Genomic DNA, 19,224 nt, shown 5'->3' with positions numbered 1-19,224 from the left:
GCAATAATCCTGGCCAGGGTGTGTGGTTTATGCAAATGACATGCTAATTAGCTGTCTGCTATTGACCTGACCCTGAAGGCTCCCAGGCCCTCTGCAGGTGAAAGCTGGAGCTTAACCTGGCCAGGGACCATCCAGACTCTCAGGCCAGAATATCCTTGCCCTGGAGTAAACAACTTGCAGATTTCTTACCTTTGGTCCGCCCCCCACCCAGAAGCTCTTTACCTTAGCTCCCTACCTTCCCTTTGAAGGAGAGTTCCAAAGCCCTCTGAGGTCTCCTCTCCCCGACCTCCACCTTGGGAGCGATTTGGTCTTCTGGCTAACTTTCCACACCCTGAATCGTTAGGCCCTCAGTTTTCCTTCTGGGATACAGGCATTTTCCTCTTGGGAGCATCTACCAGGCCAAACCCAACATCTTCCTGGGAAGGGTATGGACAAGGGAAGGTGTGCCCGTCCTTTTGGACCCCTCCTAAAGAGACATGAGTGCTGGAATGTCAGTTCTGGTCATGTGACCTCGCTGACCCCGAATCCTTCACCCCATATCCTAGATTTGGCCTGACTCCTGGCCTGATCCCTGGCACGATCTGGCTGGCATCACATTCACATGCCACGGGGCGCCAGGTCAAAGCCAGGGAGCCTTTCTCAAATGCCCAGCCACCCCTCCTTCCATCAGGTCCCAGACCCCACAGGTGCATCGGCCCCCATCCCACCCAACAGATCCCAACATTCAAGGTCACACATGATAAAACATCACTCCAGGACAGTTTATGGTAGCGCCCTCCGTGACAGTCTGGCATGTCCAGACACCACCACAATGGACCTACAGAAAGGTCTCTCCCAGCCGGGGTGGCCGGGAGGGTGGTCTGGGCCTGCTCAGTGCTCTTGCTGTGGCTTCTAACACCTCCAGCTCCTCTGCCTGTCGAGCCTCCATGAGGGCCATCTGCTGCTCCAGCTTCCTCCGCTGCTCTTCCTGCTTCCGGTGGGCACCTCGGAAGGCCAGGACAAGGGCACTGGAGGGGGTGGGAAGGGATGCTGAGCCAGGAAACGGCCCCCCTCCCACCAAGTCAGGAGCTATGTATTTCCAACCCCAAACAGGAGCTCTTTGAGATTGAATCTTCCTAGGGTTCCACTCAGAAAGGGGAGGTATGGAGTGGCTTGAACTTGCCATCTACTTTATGGGGGAAATCCGAGGCCCAGAGAAAGCCAGGGTCACTTCTGAGGTCCCCCAGGGAGACCCAGGGAAAGGAGACCCACCTGTGAGCCTTGCATAAATCACTGTTCAGCTCAGCACTCTGAGCACGTCTGGCTCGCCCCTTCTGAGCCACCTGTTCCAGTTCCTCCCGCAGAGAGTGCAGCTGCTCCCGCAGGCCCAGGGCCCTGGTGCAGGGGTGGGGAGAAAGGAGATCCTCGCTGAAGGAGCTCCTTCCCTCCTCCCACCATACCTGTCCATGGTGTTTCCCTGTGCACACACCCGCACACAGATGCACACCCAACCCTCTGCTGCACACGGTGCCTGCATGGAACCTTGTACATACCCGCCCAGCCCAGGACCCGGACACACACCGGTTAAGTGACGCTGCCAGTTCCTGGGCCAGAGTCTCCGGGCCCTGGGCTTTGCCCACCTGACTTCCATCAATGCCCCTGCTGCCACCAAGGATAGCAGGAGGGCCCTGTGGGAGGCAGAAAGGAGGGAAGTGATAAGTGACATTGGCCTAGGTGGAGGGCGTACTCAGGCCAAGCTGGACGTTGAAGCCACCCAAACTGTGGGCAGCCACAGCCCCCACCTTCACAGAGCCCCCAGTCTGGTGAGAGACGCCAATGAGGGTAAAATTCCTCCTACCTAGAGAAATAAATAACAGGGGATCTCATCTGCAGGCAGGAGAGGTCTGAGCTCAGACTTGCGAGAGATCATGGGCTTAATCAGACAAAGAGGTAAGGGACGAGTGTTCTTGGCAGGGGCACAGCACCTACAAAGGCTCAGAGGTAAGAGAGACGATTCAAAGGAAGGTTCCAGAAGCTGCTGAAGGCTTTAAGCAGAGGACAGACCTGATTAGATGGGAAGGGTTAAAAGGGAAGGCTTTAGGGAGCAAGTTCCAGCCAAAATTTAAGGAAGAGATGATGCATGGGCTGGGGCTACTGGAGGGGAGATGCTGGAGAAGATAAGCCTGCGAGTGGGAAGGAGGAGACACAGGATTGAGTGGAAGAGCCAGACTCCTTAGGGCTTAGTGGACTCAATACCCTCAAAGAAAAAAAAATCCCATAGTACAGGTATGAACTTTGACATTCAGTCCTCTGACATTCAGCTCATCTCTTTGTGCAGAAACGCCAGCTGAGGTTCAGAGGGGGACTGTGATCCACCAGGGCCCCAGGGCCCCAGGGCCCGTAGTATACTCCTGTCTCCACCAGGTCTGGGAAGCGCCACTCACCTGGGACACCTCCTCTTCGTCCCCACTGCTCCCGCCTCCACTGCTGTCGCTGCCACTACTGCTGGCCCCACCAGCCCCGAGCTGGGCCTGCTCCCAGCGCAGCTGCTCCAGCAGGAGCACGTGGGCTGGGCCCTGGGCTCGGAGGGCAGCCTCCCGCAGCTCCAGACCCCGCTTCTCCCGCCGCACCAACTGAAGCCGCAGCATCAGGTCTGCCAGACTCTCCTGAGGGACCAAGGAGTGGGCAGATGGTGGGGGCCTCTAGGATCTGGGGAAACTGAGGCCCCAGGAGGACCCTCCACCCCCCAGTGAGGACAGGTCGGGCAAGAACTTGAACCTACACCGTGATTTTGTATGATGGGAAATAACCAACTCCTAAAGGTGACCACTATAGGAATGGCAGTTCAGAGGGTACCCATATCCCAGACAAGGGCCAGTAGCATCTCAGTGGAAGTGTCTGGGGTTTCTCCAACTCTAGAACCTCAGATCTTTCATGCCAGGGAGAAAAACAGATTACATCCCCTGCCTCCTCCTCCTCTCCATAGGAAGGAAATTTTGGAAAGCCAGATTCAGAATCTTAGGAGAAATTGAATTCCAGAAGACAAACTCCTATGCATCCCTCAAAATCCCAGGTCCAATGCTCCTCCCTCCAGGAAGTCTGCCCCCAGCCATGCAGAACTCTCCTTTGTTATCCAGTCCCCCAGCCACATCCCTCTTGGCCTGGGCAAAAGGTTTTGTCCCAGGAAAAAAGACCAACACAGTGACCACTGCCCATGTGTACCCGTGTAGCTGCCAAGTCCTGCTGGATCTGCATCTTCTCCAAGCGGGGTAGGGCCGGGCCAGGCTGAGTCCCCAGAATGGCCTGCACCATGGCTTCTGCGTGGGGCACAGTGGGCATGGGTGCCAAAGTCGGGCCAGGCTCTGGGGGAATCTTCACCAGAGCACGGCGTGCCTGGAGACGCTGGACATAGCCCCAGAGCTGGGTAGCCACCTCCTGCGGTGTGGGCCGATCTACACTACTGCCTTCGGGGCTGTAGGAAACAGAAGAGGTGTGTAATGTCAACACTGGTGACCACAGTTGTGCTAACTTCATGCCAACTCTGGTGGGCTCTATCATCTTCCATCATACTGGCCATGATGGATTCTATCTTGTCGGTGGTGCGTATGGTCATGCCAACATGGTGGACACCATGACCTCAACCCCAATGGGCACCACCATTCATCAAGACATAGTGAACACTATCATGTCAACATTACTATTGCTCATGCCATCCCAGAAGAAGCCATCACACCAACTCAGCAGGTGCTGTCCCTTAGGCCAACACAGTGGATACCATAGCACCAACACAATGGTCACGACCGCTGAGCCTGCCAACCCCGTGCATGGCAACTCCAGGCTAACTCCATTCAAAAGCATCACGCCAGTTCTAATCAGTGGGCACCATCATCCATCTTCACGCCAACCCTGGCGGGCCCTATAGCACTTCCAGTGGCTGTCAACCCAAGCACCCCACTCACTGGCCCTTCCAGCTCCCAAGGTTCCCAGGGGTACCTTGGCTGTGGATCCCGTGGTGTCTCTCCATCCATGGCAGTGTCCTCTTGTGCCAGCAGCCTCTGGGCTTCCTTCTCTGCCACCTCCAGGTCCCCCTTAGGAATTCCCTCTCTTGCTCCTGAGTCAGCCTCCCGGAGAGTAAGTAGGACTCCGTACACCTCCTCGCAATGCTCGCTGTGAGACACTGATTTTGAGTGCTCCAGGACTCCTGGCCCCATCTTGTTGTGTGGGTGGCGTACCCACTTGTCCTTGGACCCTTCACTCCGTCCCCCACTCCCACTGCTGGGAGCAGCATGTGAACTCCTTCAGCACCCCTGGGCTAAAATTGCCTTAAAATAATTTCGGATGGGGGGGGGGGCGCCTGGGTGGCTCAGTGGGTTGAGCCTCTGCCTTTCGCTCAGGGTCCTGGGATTGAGCCCCACATCGGGTTCTCTGCTTAGTGGGGAGCCTGCTTCCCCCCCCCCCCGCCTGCCTCTCTGCCTACTTGTGATTGCTCTGTCAAATAAATAAATAAAATCTTTGGGGAAAAAAAAGTAATTCCGGATGGTAAAGTGCTTTCCTGCAAGGGCCCAGACTCTCCCTATGGATCATCCTCTGAGCACACCCATTCCCTTCCACACTAGTCAGATTGTGGGTGGGAGGCACTGACCTGTACTGCAAGGCCATACGCAGGGCTGTGGCTTCTGCCTCCCTCTGGCCCAGCTGCATGCTCAGGCCTTCACACCGGCCCTTGTAGCCCTGCAGCACAGCTGACAGCAGACGGTTGAAACATTTGAGCTTCTCAATGTTCCTGCCTCCGCCATTAGGGAAGAGGGAAAATGAGAGGCGTCTCCAGGGTGGTCAGGACCCAGCTGATTTCCACCCTCTCCCCACTTCTCGCCTGCGCTCTGGCGCCCTTACGAGCTCAGCATCTGTAATCCTTACCCCCGGAGCTGCTCCATCCGCACATCCATGATGTGGATCTCGGGGGTAAGAGGTCGAGTGGGGAGAGGTCCAAGCATCTGAGTACTGGAATCGCTCCGGACACGCCGGAGCAGGGGGTGAGCCAAGGGGAAGGGGTCCTATCCGAAAGAGGGGACTTGATTCATCCAGACTGTCATTGAGGGCCCAGTATCATGGGGTTAAGACTTTTCCCACCCCAGAAGCTCCTGGATCACAGGACCAGGATTTGAGTCTCATGGCCCAGAATCCTATAGATCTGAAGATCATGGTTTTTACGCTTCCCATGCTCACCTGAGTCCCCCAGGGCTCCTCATCTACCCCGGAACTGCTGGAGCCACTGCCTGAGGCCCCTGCTTGGCCCCGGGAGGGAGGCGGGAAAGGTTCCAGCCTCAGCAGGGAATCCTGCAGCTCCTGGACCTGGGGTGGGGGTGGGGAAGGAAGACGGAGTAGGTCAGGCCTGGGAGCTCCAATCACCCACCGACCCTCCTGCAGACCTGTTCCTGGGACAGTTCCCAGCTGGGAAGCAGGAACCTAGCTACTCACACCACCAAACTCACCACTACTGAGCCTTGGGCAACTCACTTAGCCACTCAAGAATCTTCTTTCTTTAAGCATATACCTGGCCAAGTGGTACATGCAAAGGTACTCAAAATTACTAATCATCAGGGAAATGCAAATCAAAACCACAATTAGATATCACCCTATTGCTATTAGAAAAGCTACTATCAAAAAGATAAAAAAGAGGGGTGCCTGGGTGTCTCAGTGGGTTAAAGTCTCTGCCTTTGGCTCAGGTCATGATCCCAGGGTGCTGGGATCAAGCCCCATGCCGGGCTCTCTGCTCAGCGGGGAGTCTGCTTCCCCCGCCCCTTGTCCGCCTCTCTGCCTATCTGTAATCTCTGTCAAATAAACAAATAAAATCTTTAAAAAAGAAATCAAAAAGACACTGGGGCGCCTAGGTGGCCCAGTTGGTTAAGTGTCTGACTCTTGGTTTTGGCTCAGGTCATGATCTCATAGGTTGTGGGATCCAGCCCTGTGCTCAGCAGGGATTCAGCTTGAAGATTCTCTCCTTCTGCCCCTCCCCCCACTTAAAGGACCACATTCGCTTTCTCTCTCCCGCAAATTAATTAATTAAAAAAAAAAAGACATGAGATAGCAAGTGCTGGGGAGGATGTGAAGAGGGAACCCTCGTGCACCATTGGCAGGATTGCAATTGGTGCAGCCGTTTACACCAAAACATATATTGCTCCCTCCAAAAATTAATACTAGAACTATCACACGATTCAGCCATTCCATTTCTGGGTATTTATGCAAAGGAAAGGAAAAAAGTTACTCCAAAGGATATCCCACCCCTACATTCATTATAGCATTACTTGGCCATAACCGGGACATAGAAGCAACCTATCTTGATGATCAGAAGTGATCCCCTGTGGATGAATGGCTAAAGAAGATCTCGGGATAAACAAAGGATATCATTTGTCCTTAAAAAAAAAGGGGGCACCTGGGTGGCTCTGTGGGTTGGGCCGCTGCCTTCGGCTCAGGTCATGATCTCAGGGTCCTGGGATCGAGCCCCGCATCGGACTCTCTGCTCAGCAGGGAGCCTGCTTCCTCCTCTTTCTCTGCCTGCCTCTCTGCCTACTTGTGATCTCTCTCTGTCAAATAAATAAATAAAATCTTTAAAAAAAAAAAAAAAAAAAGGAAGGAAATCCTGCCATTTGCCACATCACGGATGGACCTTTTTTCCCCCGCCAATATTTTATTTATTTATTTGACAGAGAGAGCGTCCACAAGCAGGGAGAGCACCAGGCAGAGAGGGAGAAGCTGACTCCCCACTGAGCAGGGAGCCCGATGCAGGACTCGATCCCAGGACCCTGGGATCATGACCTGAGCCTAACCGACTGAGCCACTCAGGCGCCCCAACATGGACGGACATTGAGGGCATTATGCTAAGTGAAATAAGTCAGGGAAAGAAAATACATTGTGCTCTCTCTCTTATATTTGGAATCTAAAACAAAAAAAAAAATTGAGCTCATAGATGGAGAGAACTGAGTGGTGGTTGCCAGAGGTGGTGGGGGTGAGGAGAGGAATGTGGAGGGGGGGATTTCCTTTCCCAGCCAGGAAATGGGCTCCACCCCTCAGGCTGGGCTCTGGCAGCCCCCTTGTCCTGCCCAAGATGAGGACCTGTGCCCCACCATCTCCTTTAGCCACATGGCTTTAGATTCCGTCCACATGCTAAAGAGGTCCGAATGTGTTTCTCCAATCCTGACACCACCCCTGAGCTCAGGACTCAGACACAGAGCTGTCTCTCTGATGGTCCCACACGGGTGTCTGGTGGGTATCGTGAGCTCATTAGGGCCCGACCAGCTTCTGGTCTCCTTCCCATCACACCGGCTCCTCGTGGAGCCTCCACATTTCTCCCTTCCAGTCCCGCAGACCCCAAACCAGGACTTGTCTTCAACCCTTCTTTGGCTTTTACACCCAAACCTGCCAGCTCCACCTTCGACACCACCCAGAATCTGCCCATTTCGTGCCACCTCCACAGTTCCCACCATCTGGTGTCTGGACCGATGCCTCCTGGTCCGCAGGATCCCGAGCCCTCCACACACACAGGCTGTTCCTCCCATGGTCGCCAGAGGGCGCCCGTGAACGCAGCATCACGGACCCGCCCCTTTCTGCTCCGGGGAAACCCTCCAGGATCCCACCAGGCTCGGGGCAAAAGCCCAACTCCCAACAGCCCACAATACCCTGTAAATGTGCCCCCATCACCAACCTGCCCTCGCTTCGCCCCCACACTGGCCCCCTCTCCGTTCCCTGAATCACACTCCCACCTCGCGGAGAGCAGTTCCTTCTCTGCCTGGCGTGCTCTTCCCCCAGATCCTTGCATGGCTCCTTCCTTACCTCCTCATTCAAGCGTCACCACCTCTGACCACCTTAACTTAGAAGACAACGGACCTTTGCCTGTTCAGGACTCAGCAGTCAAAGCTCCATAAAAGTTTTTCTTTTGAACGAATGATTGAATCTATGCCAGGCCGGCCTCGCCCTTAGACAGCTGCTCCACTCACCTCTCTCTGCAGCATCTCCTTCTCAGCCTGGATGGCCTGCAGGGAGGTCCGCACGCGAATCAGCTCCTCCTCTCGGCTGCCCAAGGCCAATCGCAGCCAGTCATTCCTTTCGGCTAGGCGGGCAGCCTCCCTCTGGCAACCCCCTGCCCCCTCCTGCTCCAAGCAGGGCCTGGGTCCCACCCCGCTTCTGTCTCCTGCCTCCACAGGCCCCGGACAGCTTGGGGGCCGGTGGCGCCAGGCAGCAGCCGCTGCCTCCAGTGAGCTCAGAGCATGCTGGAGAGTCTGAAACACGTCAGAGGCTTCAGGCCTGGGGGGGACAGTCTTCCCGTCCAGTGGGGCTACATCTTCGGCCTGCTGGCCTTCCTCGGCAGGCTTGCAGGGTCCCTCGGGAGATGGGGCGGGTCCTCTGCTAGAGTCCCCTTCAGCCTCTTTATTGGTCCTATGGTGAGGTAAGAGATGGAAGGTTCTGGAAATGGGGTCATCCGTGGTCTCTGGCTCACGGGGGCTTCATTAACCTGGGTTTGAAAAGTTGGGCTGAGGAAGGCAGTGGGAAGCTCCAGGGCATGTGTGAACAAGGGAGGAACACAGGTCCATCTATGGGTAGGAAAGATACACCAGGGCTGGAGTGGGGAGCACAGACCAAGCCGGCCTTACCTCTTCCCTAGGCCCTGCCCACTGGCCTCTGCCTCTGGCCCCGGGCTCTCCTGAGATGGCCCAGGGCCCAGCTCAGAACTCCCGCTGGCTGCCTCAACCTCCTCGGAACTCTCTGCCACAGGATCGAGCTCCCCCTGAAAATGACCCACAGGGCCAAGCTCTGAGCCTGGCAGGGCTGTGAGTGGCCCCAAAGAGCTGGGTGCGGCAGGCAGGGGGGCACTTACAGGCGGAGCGTGCCTCCCTCGCCGGCTTCGGGGGCGTGTGGCCCGAGCACTCATTGCTGTGCAGAAATCAGTCTTCTGAATCTTCCTCCTAAAACCACAGCCTGATCTCAGCTCTTGTCTCTCTTGTCTTCGTTGTCCCTGTTGACGGCCTTAATATCTTCTTCTGTGAAATGGGCATTGATCCCCTCCCTCTGGAAGGGATCTTGAACTATCAGTGTGGATTTGGTACATTTCAATGCCCCTCTTGACAGGCAGCTCACTATCTCTAAGAATTGTTCTGATCTCCCCTTCTCCTCTGCCTCCTTTATCTTTCACTACCTCTGTGCTTCCCTCTGTCCCCAATCTGGGCCTGGCTTGAGGACTTCAGGAGCCACTTCTCTTCCCCAGGGTCTTCAGTCAGAGGCCCCAGTCTTGGGGTTGGGTACCCCCAGTCTTCTCTACTTCTGTGCCTCTAGGAGTACCTTGGTCAGCGGCCCAAATCCCTGGACACTCTTGGGGTAGCTCTGGCCACTGCCTGCTTAGCCCTGGGCTGGCCAAGGCTGGCTTGGGAGGGGTCAGGAAACAGGAAGCACCCCCCCCGGTCATGTGACTTGTTATTGTGCTATTTCCTCCTCAAGGACATCAGCTTCCTCCAGTCCCAGAGGAGGACACGTGTCCAGCTCCTGAGATGTCAGTCCTTCCGCACCTCAGCCTCTGATCTCATGTCTCTTCCATCTCTGAGCCTCAGTTTCCTTATCTGTAAAATGGGGGGAGGGGTGATTATAACATTTTTCTACAGTGTCATGGGAATTTCAACAAGGAATTTTAAAAAATCCATCCAGGAAGAGAATTATAACAGGCCCTTCTTATTCCCTACCTCTCTGACCCTCCCATCTCTGCTTTTTCTACCAGCTGCTATTTCTCCTGTGTAAATGTGGGATTCCTCAGAACCCAGATCGTCCCTACATCCTGCTCATTTTTCCTCCATCCATCTCCAAAGGGCTTCCTCAGCTCCATCCATAACAGCCTAAGCCTCTCCCCTCCCACCTGGATGCCAGACCAGCTCTCTCCCTGGACCCACAGGCACCCCTTTACTCTTTTCTCCACCCAGGCCCCTGAGAGAGAGACCTCATTGTTCACCTCCTCTGCTCACGGACCCTCCATGACTCCCCATTGCCCTTGGGAAACATTTCAAGCTCTTCCACCCGGCATTCAAGGGCCTTAAAAATTATGCCTGCTGCCTGCACCCATGTATACTCCTTGCTTTAGCCACGATGATCCCCTTCGTGTTGCCTGGAACATCCTTTCCTTGTTTCTGTGCTTGGTTTAAACTGTGCAGAATCTGGAGTCACCCAAATCTTCCTCATTCCACTGTCAGACACTAGGAGGCTGCATCTTCTTGTTTCTGTGTCCCCAAAGGCCGTAAGGAAAGAAGTTGCAATTCTCTGACCTGTAGGCACCCGGGTACAATGAAATCTGCACTCTTAGCTTCTGCTCCAGCCATATTAACCTGTTAAGGTCTCCACCACTCCAAGGCTCTTGCAAGCCTCCAGACCTTTGCCAAGGTCGTTCCTTCTTTCTGGAATGCCTTTCATTCTTGTTTTTCTGCCTAGTCCTCCATCTTTGAAGACGCAGCTTACATAGTTCCTCCTGGCTGTCAATGACCAGAGCCTGGCTCATGAGGGCTGGATTTAACTGATCCTCTTACAAATAAAGAAACTGAGGGTGGTTAGCGTGGGTTTTAAATGGTTAGTGGGTGAGAAGAGAAGTGTGCATGAAATAGAAAACGTGGTCTGAAATAGTTTTGGCTTAGTCTTTTTGGATTTTGCAAATATGTGTAAAATAAGGAACGGAATTAAGTAACTGGGCGGGGCCTGGGGCGTGGGCCACGCCCACCTCAGTCCGCAAAAACTAGCCCCTCGCTGAGGGCCGGGTCAGCTCCACCAATCACCAATCAGCCCTACCTCTTCTTCTAAGTCCCGTCCAAGTCGCTCGCATTCAGTTTATCGCACTGCAAGTGAGGCCTTCTCCACCCCTTTAAGCCTATTCCATAGAAAGGTCCACTCCACTAGGCCTCGTCCCAGCCTGTCAGGGTTGAAGCACTGACCACTGTCGCCCGATTCGGCCAGAAACATCAAAGCTCCGGCTATTCTTGCTTTAACCAATCACATTCCAACCCCCCTCCCCAGCGCAGTCCCAGCCTATCCGCTTTCAAGGCTCTCCAGCCGTCCCCTGTTCGGCCGTCGGCTTGCCTTACGGCTTGCTGAACTACATTTCCCAGCAGGCGTCGCGGCCTTGCCGCAGTACTTCCGGGTTGCGAAAGATGGCGGCTTCCTAGTGAGTTCTCGACTGAGTTGGAGTGAGGCACAGGCTACGGTGAGAAGAGGTTGGGTGGTTGCGTTCCCGTCCCTAGAGGTCCAGCCCCTAGCCTTCCTTGGGGATTCCGTTTCTGGAAAACTCTGGTTTCTCCTGCAGGCTAGTCTTCATCCCTCTTGCTGAAGCCAAATCATTGTTTTCCTTAGAGATTGAGGGGGTTACAAGCCGTTCAAAGACCATCCCCCGAAGCCCACACCCCAACCCAGATTGGCAAACTGTTGGCGTCCTGTCTTTTTTCCAAGGGACCTTTAACACGTAGATTCGTGCCCCCTCCTTTGCACAGACACCTTCTAGGCAGCCTAGTGCCCCGCTGGGGAGAATCCCAGAGCTAGTCTTTTTTTTTTTTTTTTTTTTTTTTTTTCCTTTCTTATTTTTAAGCAATCCGTACACCCAAGGTGGGGTTCGAACTCACAACCCCAAGAACAAGCGTCGCATGCTCTACGACTGAGGCAGCCAGGCACCCCATTCTGTTAACCTTAAAACGAAAACTGTCATTTTTACCAGCAGAGAAGAGCTTTGTTTGGGAATAGCAGAGAATTACAATTCAGGATGCACAAGCTGTATAACAAAACCTTAGACAAGTCCAGAACAAAGGAGAGGAGTGCTCTTTTATAGAGGAAGGGGAGTTGGGACGGGCTGCTATAAACCTAAAGTCTATTGGAGTAAATTGGGAATTGAAGTTTAGTGGCTTTTCACTGGCTGAATTGTGAGTCTGTCATTGGTTGGGCTGTTGCCAGGGAAGGAGAAAATGTTTAATTTCCTTGCTGGGTTAGTATAGTCTTTTTTCTTTTGGGACTGCAATATCTGTTTTCCTGTTAGGGTCTGCCATTGTGGTAGAGGGTGAGAGTTCCCCTTTTGGCCTCCTGATTCCATTTTAACCCACTGAGTCACCCAGGCACCCCTCTCCTGATTCTATTTTAAATGAGGTTTCCTTTATTGGTTTCAGGCATAGCTGGATCCAGGTGCACAGAGGTCTAGCTGCTGTTTTCTAGGTGAGCATCACTTCAAGCAGGGTTTCTTTCCCCTCTTGGAGGCATAGAGGCTCCTGACAGCTCTTGACTTCTCTCCTCCCAGCTCTGCAAATCTGAGGAGACCCTCTTCCCTAGTGGCACTATCTGAAGCCCCAGAACTGCCTCTCACTGACCTGTATTGGGTTATGCCACATCTCTCAGGCGTTCCTAGTGGCCAGATTTGTTCATTCGCCAAGGGAAAGGGGGGCGTGGGTTAAGCGCTACAGAAAAAAAAATGGGATGCCAGGCACTCATTCTGAAGATAAGGAAACAGGCCGGGAAAGAAGTGATTTTTACAGTCATTAGGTGGTTCATGCTCTGTCCTGTCCAGTAACCGCATGTTTTTAAAACCCATAAGGGGAGGATCCTGGCTTCCCCCAGCCCTGCTCCATCCAGCCACTTAGGGGCCATGGAAGTGGCAGAACCCAGCAGCCCCACTGAGGAAGAAGAGGAGGAGGAGGAGGAGGAAGAAGAGGAAGAGGAGCAGTCAGCTGAGCCCAGGCCCCGAACCCGCTCCAACCCTGAAGGAGCAGAGGACCGGGCACTGGGAGCCCAGGCCAGTGTGGGCAGCCGCAGTGAGGGTGAGGGCGAGGCGGCCAGTGCTGACGATGGGACCCCCAATCCTCCAGGAGCTGGCCCCAAGCCCTGGCAGGTGCCCCCAACAGCTCCTGAAGTCCAGGTGCGGACACCAAGGGTCAACTGTCCAGAGAAGGTGGTAAGTGAGGGGCTTGGCCTGTGGCCATGAGGTGCTGGGAAACCTTATGTTTAATGTTCTTGCTTTTTGGGATTCACTCTGCAGTGACTTTGTAGGAGTTTTTTAGGGCTACCACAACAAATTAGGGGATCAGAGGTCAGGCTGGACAGCTGGCTTAAAACAACAGAAATTCATTGTCTCACTCTTCTGGAGGCCAGAAGTCTGAAATCAAAGTATGGGCAGGGCCATGGTCCCTCTGGAGGTTGTACAGAAAGATCCTTCCTTGCATCTTCTGGCATGAGGGGGGTAGCACATATCCTTGGCGTGTAGCCCCATCTCCCTGGCCTCTGCCTCTGTCTTCACATGGCCTTCCTGTCTGTGTCTCTGAACCTTCTTTCTCTTATAAGGACACTTGTCATTGGATCAGGGTTTTTTGTTTTTTTGTTTGTTTTTAAGGTTTATTTATTTATTTGAGAGAGAGCATGAACTGGCTGGGGGTGCTAGGGAGAGGGTCTTGGGAGGTGCAGAGGGAGAGGGAGAATACCAGGCAGACTCCCTGCTGAGCAGGAAGCCTGATGGAGGGCTGGATCTTGTGATCTTCCCTGAGACCATGGCACGAACTGAAATCACGAGTTGGATGCTAGGGGGTGCCTGGGTGGCTCAGTGGGGGTAACCGTCTGCCTTTGGCTCAGGGGTCCTGGGATTGAGTTACGCATTGGGCTCCCTGCATGCGGGGAGCCTGCTTCTTCTCTCTCTGCCTGCCACTCCCCCTGCTTGCGCATGCACGCTCTCTCTCTCTCACAAATACGTAAATAAAATCTTTGAGGGGCGCCTGGGTGGCTCAGTGGGTTAAAGCCTCTGCCTTCGGCTCAGGTCATGATCCCAGGGTCCTGGGATCGAGTCCTGCATCGGGTTCTCTGCTCAGCAGGGAGCCTGCTTCTCTTCCTTTCCCTCTGCCTGCCTCTCTGCCCACTTGGGATCTCTGTCTTTCAAATAAATAAATAAAATTTAAAAAATAAAATAAAATAAAATCTTTGAACAAACAAAAAAGAGTTGGATTCACCTGTCAAGTGAGCCACCCAGGCACCTCAGATCAGGATCTTTATTTTATCTCAAGATCTTTCTCTTAATTCCATCAACAAATTCCCTAATTCCAAAAAAAGTCACGTTCTGATGTTCCCGGTGGGCCTGTCTGTGTGGAAGCAGGGACACAATTCAGCCCACTCTACCTTTGTTTCCCTGTTTCTGTGTCAGGCATTCTCTGGCTCCTTTATTCACTTGCAATCCTGGACTCCTGATCTAGTGCTCTTTTCCCTGATCCGCTGTCTTCCAAAGTAGGTTTCTTGGCTGGGACTCGGGGGTCACCCCAATAAGCACCTTTTCAGACAGAGCTGCTTGGAGAGGGCCACCAGAGTGCAGTGGGGGCCAGTGTTAGTGTCCACTTGCTAGGCACTGCCAGCCACAGTGCCCTCACCTCCCTCGGAACTTCTTGCAGATCATCTGCCTGGACCTGTCAGAGGAAATGTCCCTGTCAAAGCTGGAGTCATTCAATGGGTGAGAGGAACATTTGGGGGCTTAAATTATGCAGCCGTGGTTTGGGGTGGGGTTGGGGGGGTAGACAGCTCCAAAAACTCAGGGCTCTCTCTCTCTCTCTGAGACTCCCAGTGCTTGGCCTGGCCTGGGGACTGGGGCCTGGCCCTGTAATAGTAGCAATGGCAACTGATTCTGAAGAAGCTCCACCAAGGCTCCTATCCAAGCCTGTGAGAGCTGCCATGTACCTCTCACAGCACAGCAGTGACTCAGAAACTCTTGAGAGGTGAAGTGACTTTCCCAAGGCCTCAGTGGATAGGCAGAGCGAGAATTCAGACCCAGGCCTAGGTGATCCCGAAGCCGCTGCCCTGAACAGCTGAGTCTCTGTGGAGTTGGTGACCGGGCCTGGGTAGAGTCCAGGGAGCTCTGGGGGATGCTGAGGACAAGCCCGCCTTCCCCTTGCTGCCACCGCTAGGCATCTGTGGCTGAATGAAGGCCTGGGGGAGACCTCCTGGGGATCAGTTGTGAGACCCAGGCTGGCCAGAGGAACCCCATTTGGCGAGGGCAAAAGCCGGGGCGGTGTGGGCGCTGGGCTTTGCCATCTCCCCACCGCATGACCTGACCTGGGCCTGTAGTGCCTAATCCTGAGGCTAGCAGAGGGCTGCCCAGGATTGGCAGGTGAAGAGACACCCTCCAGGCCAGAGGCCTTACCTTAACCACCCCCCTTACTCTCTCTCCCTCCCCAGCTCCAAAACCAACGCCCTCAATGTCTCCCAGAAGATGATCGAAATGTTTGTGCGGACAAAACATAAGATCGACAAGAGCCATGAGTTTGCACTGGTGGTGGTGAATGATGACATCGCCTGGGTGAGCCTGGGGCAGGGCTCGGGTGCCTAGGGGTTCTGTTGGGGTGGGGAGGCGCCTCGCTGAGGTTTGTGCTTCCCCGTAGCTGTCCGGCCTGACCTCTGATCCCCGCGAACTCTGCAGCTGCCTCTATGACCTGGAGACGGCTTCCTGCTCCACCTTCAGTATCCTTCCAGGCAGGGACGCCATGTGGAGGGGCTTTGGCTGTCCTGGCACCCCAGAAGCCTGAGCCGTGGAGTGGGCTGGCTGAGACTGGCTCAGGTCCAGATCCGTGTTCTGCTATGACAGACTTGGGCAAGTCCCCTCTTTGAACCTGTTTCTTCATCTGTGAAAAGGGAGGCACGAAACCTCCTTCCCCAGGGGGGTTGCTGTTAAGATCAAGTCCTGGTACAGAAACAAAACCAGCTGATTTGGACTCTAGATGTCAAAACCACTCACATGGGGAACATTCTGTGAAGGGCCAAGTATACAGTTGGTGCTCAATAAATAGCAATATGGGATTGAGGAGTTACAATCACTGCTACAGCCCCTGTAGCCTGGGCACAGCACATTTTATGCTAATTTGAACACAAACGGCTCACGTGCAGCCCCAAACTTAGATGGAAAATGATGTTACAAAACACTTCTGAGTGTCGGGGGCTAGGGGACTGGGACACCTGTGGCTCTTGCATTGTGAAGACTGCTGCCCTGGCTGTGAGGGAAAGAGGAGCTTTGAGCCACCAAGTGTTTTCAGGGCATCCGGTGTTAGCCTCCTGTTTTGTGATCTATACTGAGGGAAAACAGGCTCAGACAGGGCAAGCAACTGGGCCAGGGTCACACAGCGCATCTCCTGCACCAGGCATGAAGGTGCCTGGGCTCTCCCGGCATCAGGATGAGGGAAGCCTCCTGCCGCTTCCTACCCGTGCTCTGCCACCAGCCTTCTCCTTAGCATCTCTGCCAGATCTGGAAGGTCTCTTCAGCCTCATGTAAGTACCACCTTTGCTGCAACTCTCCTTCTGTGTCACTCATGTGATGGCCCTGAGGTCCCCCACTCCGTTGTTTTAACCCACAGGGCAGCACACTTTTTCTATAAAGAGCTGGGCAGTAAATATTTTCAGCTTTGCAGACCATATGGCCTTGTCTTGATGACTGGATTCTGCCTGAGTCACTTGAAGGCAGTTACAAACCATCCCTGTGCACGGGGCTGTGTCCCCAACAAAACATTCTTGATGAACACGGAAACTTGAATTTCATATCCTTTCCACGTGTCACAAAATGTTCTTTTGATTTTTCTTCCCCCAACCATTTAAAAAAAATGTAAAAGCCATTCTTAGCTTCGGGGCCCTAGTAGTCCAGCCTCTGCTTTTACCTGCCCCCTAATGGTGGACACAGATCCTGTTTTGCCTTTTCCATCATGATTAACCTGGTACAGTGGTTCTGGCAAATTTTGCAAGTGAATCCATCCTGTAAATTCCCAGTGGAAGACATGCTGGGCCAAAGGGGTGTGTATTTTTAACCTGCTAGACTTTGCCAGAAACCAACCCTGGATACCTCTCCAGACACCAGGGTTCTTCATGCTGCCGAAGGTTCTGGCTGTCTGATAGAGGCTAGCGGCCACCTGTTACTTTCACTGTGCTTTTCTTGAAGCCTTTTTTATTTATTTTTTTAAATTTTATTTATTTATTTATTTTTAAAGATTTTATTTATTTATTTATTTGACAGAGAGAGATCACAAGTAGGCAGAGAGGCAGGCAGAGAGAGAGGAAGGGAAGCAGGCTCCCTGCTGAGCAGAGAGCCCGATGTGGGACTCCATCCCAGGTCCCCGAGATCATGACCGGAGCCGGAGCCGAAGGCAGCGGCCCAACCCACTGAGCCACCCAGGCGCCCGAAGCCTTATTTATTCATTTGTAAACCATTCAGTATTCCTGCTGTGATTTGTCCATTTGTCCCCTTTGCCTGTGTTTATAGGGAGATAGTGGCTTTTTTCTTATTGATGATCAGATTTGCTTTTCACATATTAAAGACCTTTGCTCTCTGTCTGCCCAGTGCTCTCTGCCAATGTGAGATCCAGCCGTGGCCAGCTGGGGACATGGGTGCTTACTTATGAAATAAGATCAGGTCCCAGCCTTAGACTCTTCTGGCCTGGGGGACATGTCCAAGTCAGGTCAATGATGGGGGATATTCAGGATGGTGAGGGTGGTCAGAGTGGGCTCCACCTTTGGGGTCTGCAGAGTCCCCCTGATAGAGTAGGAGAGGTCAGGCAGAAGGGTGAGGGTGGGGAGGCAGTCTGGGCAGAGGGAACAGCATAGGGGGAGGCTCGGAGGGAGCAGTCATGTGGGCTTTGTGTGCCCAGTGAAGGCCCAGGCTCTCCGAGGGTGACAAGAGCGGGGGATCCCCGGAGCGTGCTCTGACCTGTTCCCCACCCTCCACTACGCAGCCAGCAGAAGACTGAGCTTCCCGTTACCGAGAACGTGCGGACAATTCCACCCCCGTACGTGGTCCGCACCATCCTAGTCTATAGCCGTCCGCCCTGCCAGCCCCAGTTCTCCCTGACGGAGCCCATGAAGGTGAGTGAGGCTGGGGAAAGGGAGGGACAGCTGCAGCCAGCAGAATGGCTGCTTAGACACCAGGAGGGACTTTCTGATCACAAGAGCTGGGGTGCCTATGGGCAGGTTCCCAGGGTCCAAGGCAGAATCTGGGGAATTACGGTCATGGGGGCAGGGGGTGACTCACGCCCCGAAGGCTGGCATTCTTTCCCTGCAGAAAATGTTCCAGTGCCCATACTTTTTCTTTGATGTTGTTTACATCCACAATGGCGCTGATGAGAAGGAAGAGGAAATGAGCTGGAAGGTGAGAGGCTGCTGTGCGTCTGGGTGGCAGGGAGGGTGTAGGTGGGGTGTCTCGGAAGCCACCTCCGTTTTGCACCCCTGGAGCCCTCGCCCTGCTGAATCACGGATCTGAGCTCATTCAACAACCATCTCTACATGTCTGCTGTGAGCTAGTGGGGGCTTCTCCGGTCTGCCTTTGCTTTCACCATGCTCTCTGCGTGGAGTGCCCTTCCTGCCTTGCCTCCCTAGGCTGCTGGTCCTTCATATCCCAGCCCAGACTTAGCTAAAGAACATTGATTAGGCCACTTACCTCTGAGCCTCAGTTTACCCAACTGTGAACAGGGGGAGTTGCGATTGGCTCCTCCTCCTACCTCAGCACCCAAACCATCTACCCCAGATCATCCTCAGGGATGATTAGCGTGGGGGCCGGAGGTCGTCTGCATCTGACTGTGTCTCCAAACTAGGGGCTCCAGGACTGAGATTTCTTGGGGTCCCTACCCCTGGGTGGGTGGCAGGGAATATTTGCTGAACATGGGACTGTTTCTTTCTGGAAAAATCCTCTTCATCCTTCAGAACCCATCCTTGGTGCCCTCTCCTCCGGGAAGCCTTCCAGGGGTGGAGAGGGTCCATCAGGGGATCCTCTGGCTGAACAGCCCCTCCCCGGCCCCACAGGACATGTTTGCCTTCATGGGCAGCCTGGATACCAAGGGCACCAGCTACAAGTATGAGGTGGCACTGGCTGGGCCGGCCCTTGAGCTGCACAACTGTATGGCCAAGCTGCTGGCTCATCCACTGCAGCGGCCCTGCCAGAGTCATGCCTCCTACAGCCTGCTGGAGGAGGACGACGAAGCCACCGAGGTCGAAGCCACCGTCTGAACCATCCCTGTACATCCCCGCCTTCTCGTGCAGTGAAGCCCTTGGCTTAGAGAATGGTTCTCAAACTGGGCTCAATGGCACCCTGGTGGGAGAGGGTTCCGGGAGGCTCCTGGGACCCTGGGCACCCATTCCCTAAGTTTTCCGGCCCGCCTCCCACTGCTGGTTTGTTTACTGTAAGTTTTGTTCTTCTCTGTGTGCTTCTTGTCCTCAGAATAAAAATCTGAGAATCCCTGACCC

The 19,224-nt window shown here is 54.1% G+C and overlaps 2 protein-coding genes across 5 annotated transcripts; one reads left to right on the top strand and one right to left on the bottom strand.

The window, feature by feature from the left end:
* Positions 1 to 742: 742 nt before the first annotated feature.
* On the bottom strand, positions 743 to 10,955 carry USHBP1 (USH1 protein network component harmonin binding protein 1). 4 transcript variants are annotated; one of them, XM_013060721.2, is made up of 13 exons: positions 9,170 to 10,950; positions 8,852 to 8,939; positions 8,628 to 8,761; positions 7,974 to 8,412; positions 5,206 to 5,331; positions 4,897 to 5,033; positions 4,622 to 4,762; positions 3,973 to 4,146; positions 3,202 to 3,451; positions 2,424 to 2,645; positions 1,561 to 1,667; positions 1,252 to 1,374; positions 743 to 1,007 (listed from the first exon to the last, which is right to left on the bottom strand). In XM_013060721.2, exons 2-13 carry the CDS (start codon positions 8,903 to 8,905, stop codon positions 818 to 820), a joined length of 2,097 nt encoding a protein of 698 aa, XP_012916175.1. In that variant the 5' UTR covers positions 8,906 to 8,939; positions 9,170 to 10,950; the 3' UTR covers positions 743 to 817. The 4 variants fall into 4 exon arrangements, with proteins under 4 accessions (XP_012916175.1, XP_004761111.1, XP_004761110.1 ...); XM_004761054.3 differs by having other exon boundaries at positions 9,313 to 10,950; XM_004761053.3 differs by having other exon boundaries at positions 8,852 to 10,950.
* A 117-nt stretch (positions 10,956 to 11,072) lies between these two features.
* Positions 11,073 to 19,221, top strand: BABAM1 (BRISC and BRCA1 A complex member 1). Its single transcript, XM_004761052.3, has 10 exons — positions 11,073 to 11,206; positions 12,153 to 12,198; positions 12,575 to 12,931; positions 14,406 to 14,464; positions 15,187 to 15,307; positions 15,390 to 15,468; positions 16,245 to 16,269; positions 17,721 to 17,850; positions 18,047 to 18,133; positions 18,784 to 19,221. Exons 3-10 carry the CDS (start codon positions 12,626 to 12,628, stop codon positions 18,985 to 18,987), a joined length of 1,011 nt encoding a protein of 336 aa, XP_004761109.1. The 5' UTR covers positions 11,073 to 11,206; positions 12,153 to 12,198; positions 12,575 to 12,625; the 3' UTR covers positions 18,988 to 19,221.
* The last annotated feature ends 3 nt before the right edge of the window (positions 19,222 to 19,224 follow it).

Source organism: Mustela putorius, unplaced genomic scaffold (genome assembly GCF_011764305.1).
Source record: "Mustela putorius furo isolate JIRA1106 unplaced genomic scaffold, ASM1176430v1.1 tig00000095_pilon_pilon_pilon, whole genome shotgun sequence".
NCBI classification, from domain to species: Eukaryota; Metazoa; Chordata; class Mammalia; order Carnivora; family Mustelidae; genus Mustela; species Mustela putorius.
Note: the sequence above shows the minus strand (reverse complement) of the source record. Positions and strands in the feature narration are given on the sequence as shown.

Excerpts from the sequence above, each read along its gene's own strand:
- USHBP1 (XM_004761053.3), bottom strand. The coding sequence starts at position 8,905 with ATGAGTGCTCGGGCCACACGCCCCCGAAGCCGGCGAGGGAGGCACGCT. Across the intron at positions 4,763-4,896 it reads CGGATGGAGCAGCTCCGGGG|GAACATTGAGAAGCTCAAAT; the intron begins GTAAGGATTACA and ends TGGCGGAGGCAG. Across the intron at positions 3,452-3,972 it reads CCACGGGATCCACAGCCAAG|CCCCGAAGGCAGTAGTGTAG; the intron begins GTACCCCTGGGA and ends TGTTTCCTACAG.
- BABAM1 (XM_004761052.3), top strand. The coding sequence starts at position 12,626 with ATGGAAGTGGCAGAACCCAGCAGCCCCACTGAGGAAGAAGAGGAGGAG. Across the intron at positions 12,932-14,405 it reads TCAACTGTCCAGAGAAGGTG|ATCATCTGCCTGGACCTGTC; the intron begins GTAAGTGAGGGG and ends AACTTCTTGCAG. Across the intron at positions 14,465-15,186 it reads AAGCTGGAGTCATTCAATGG|CTCCAAAACCAACGCCCTCA; the intron begins GTGAGAGGAACA and ends CTCCCTCCCCAG.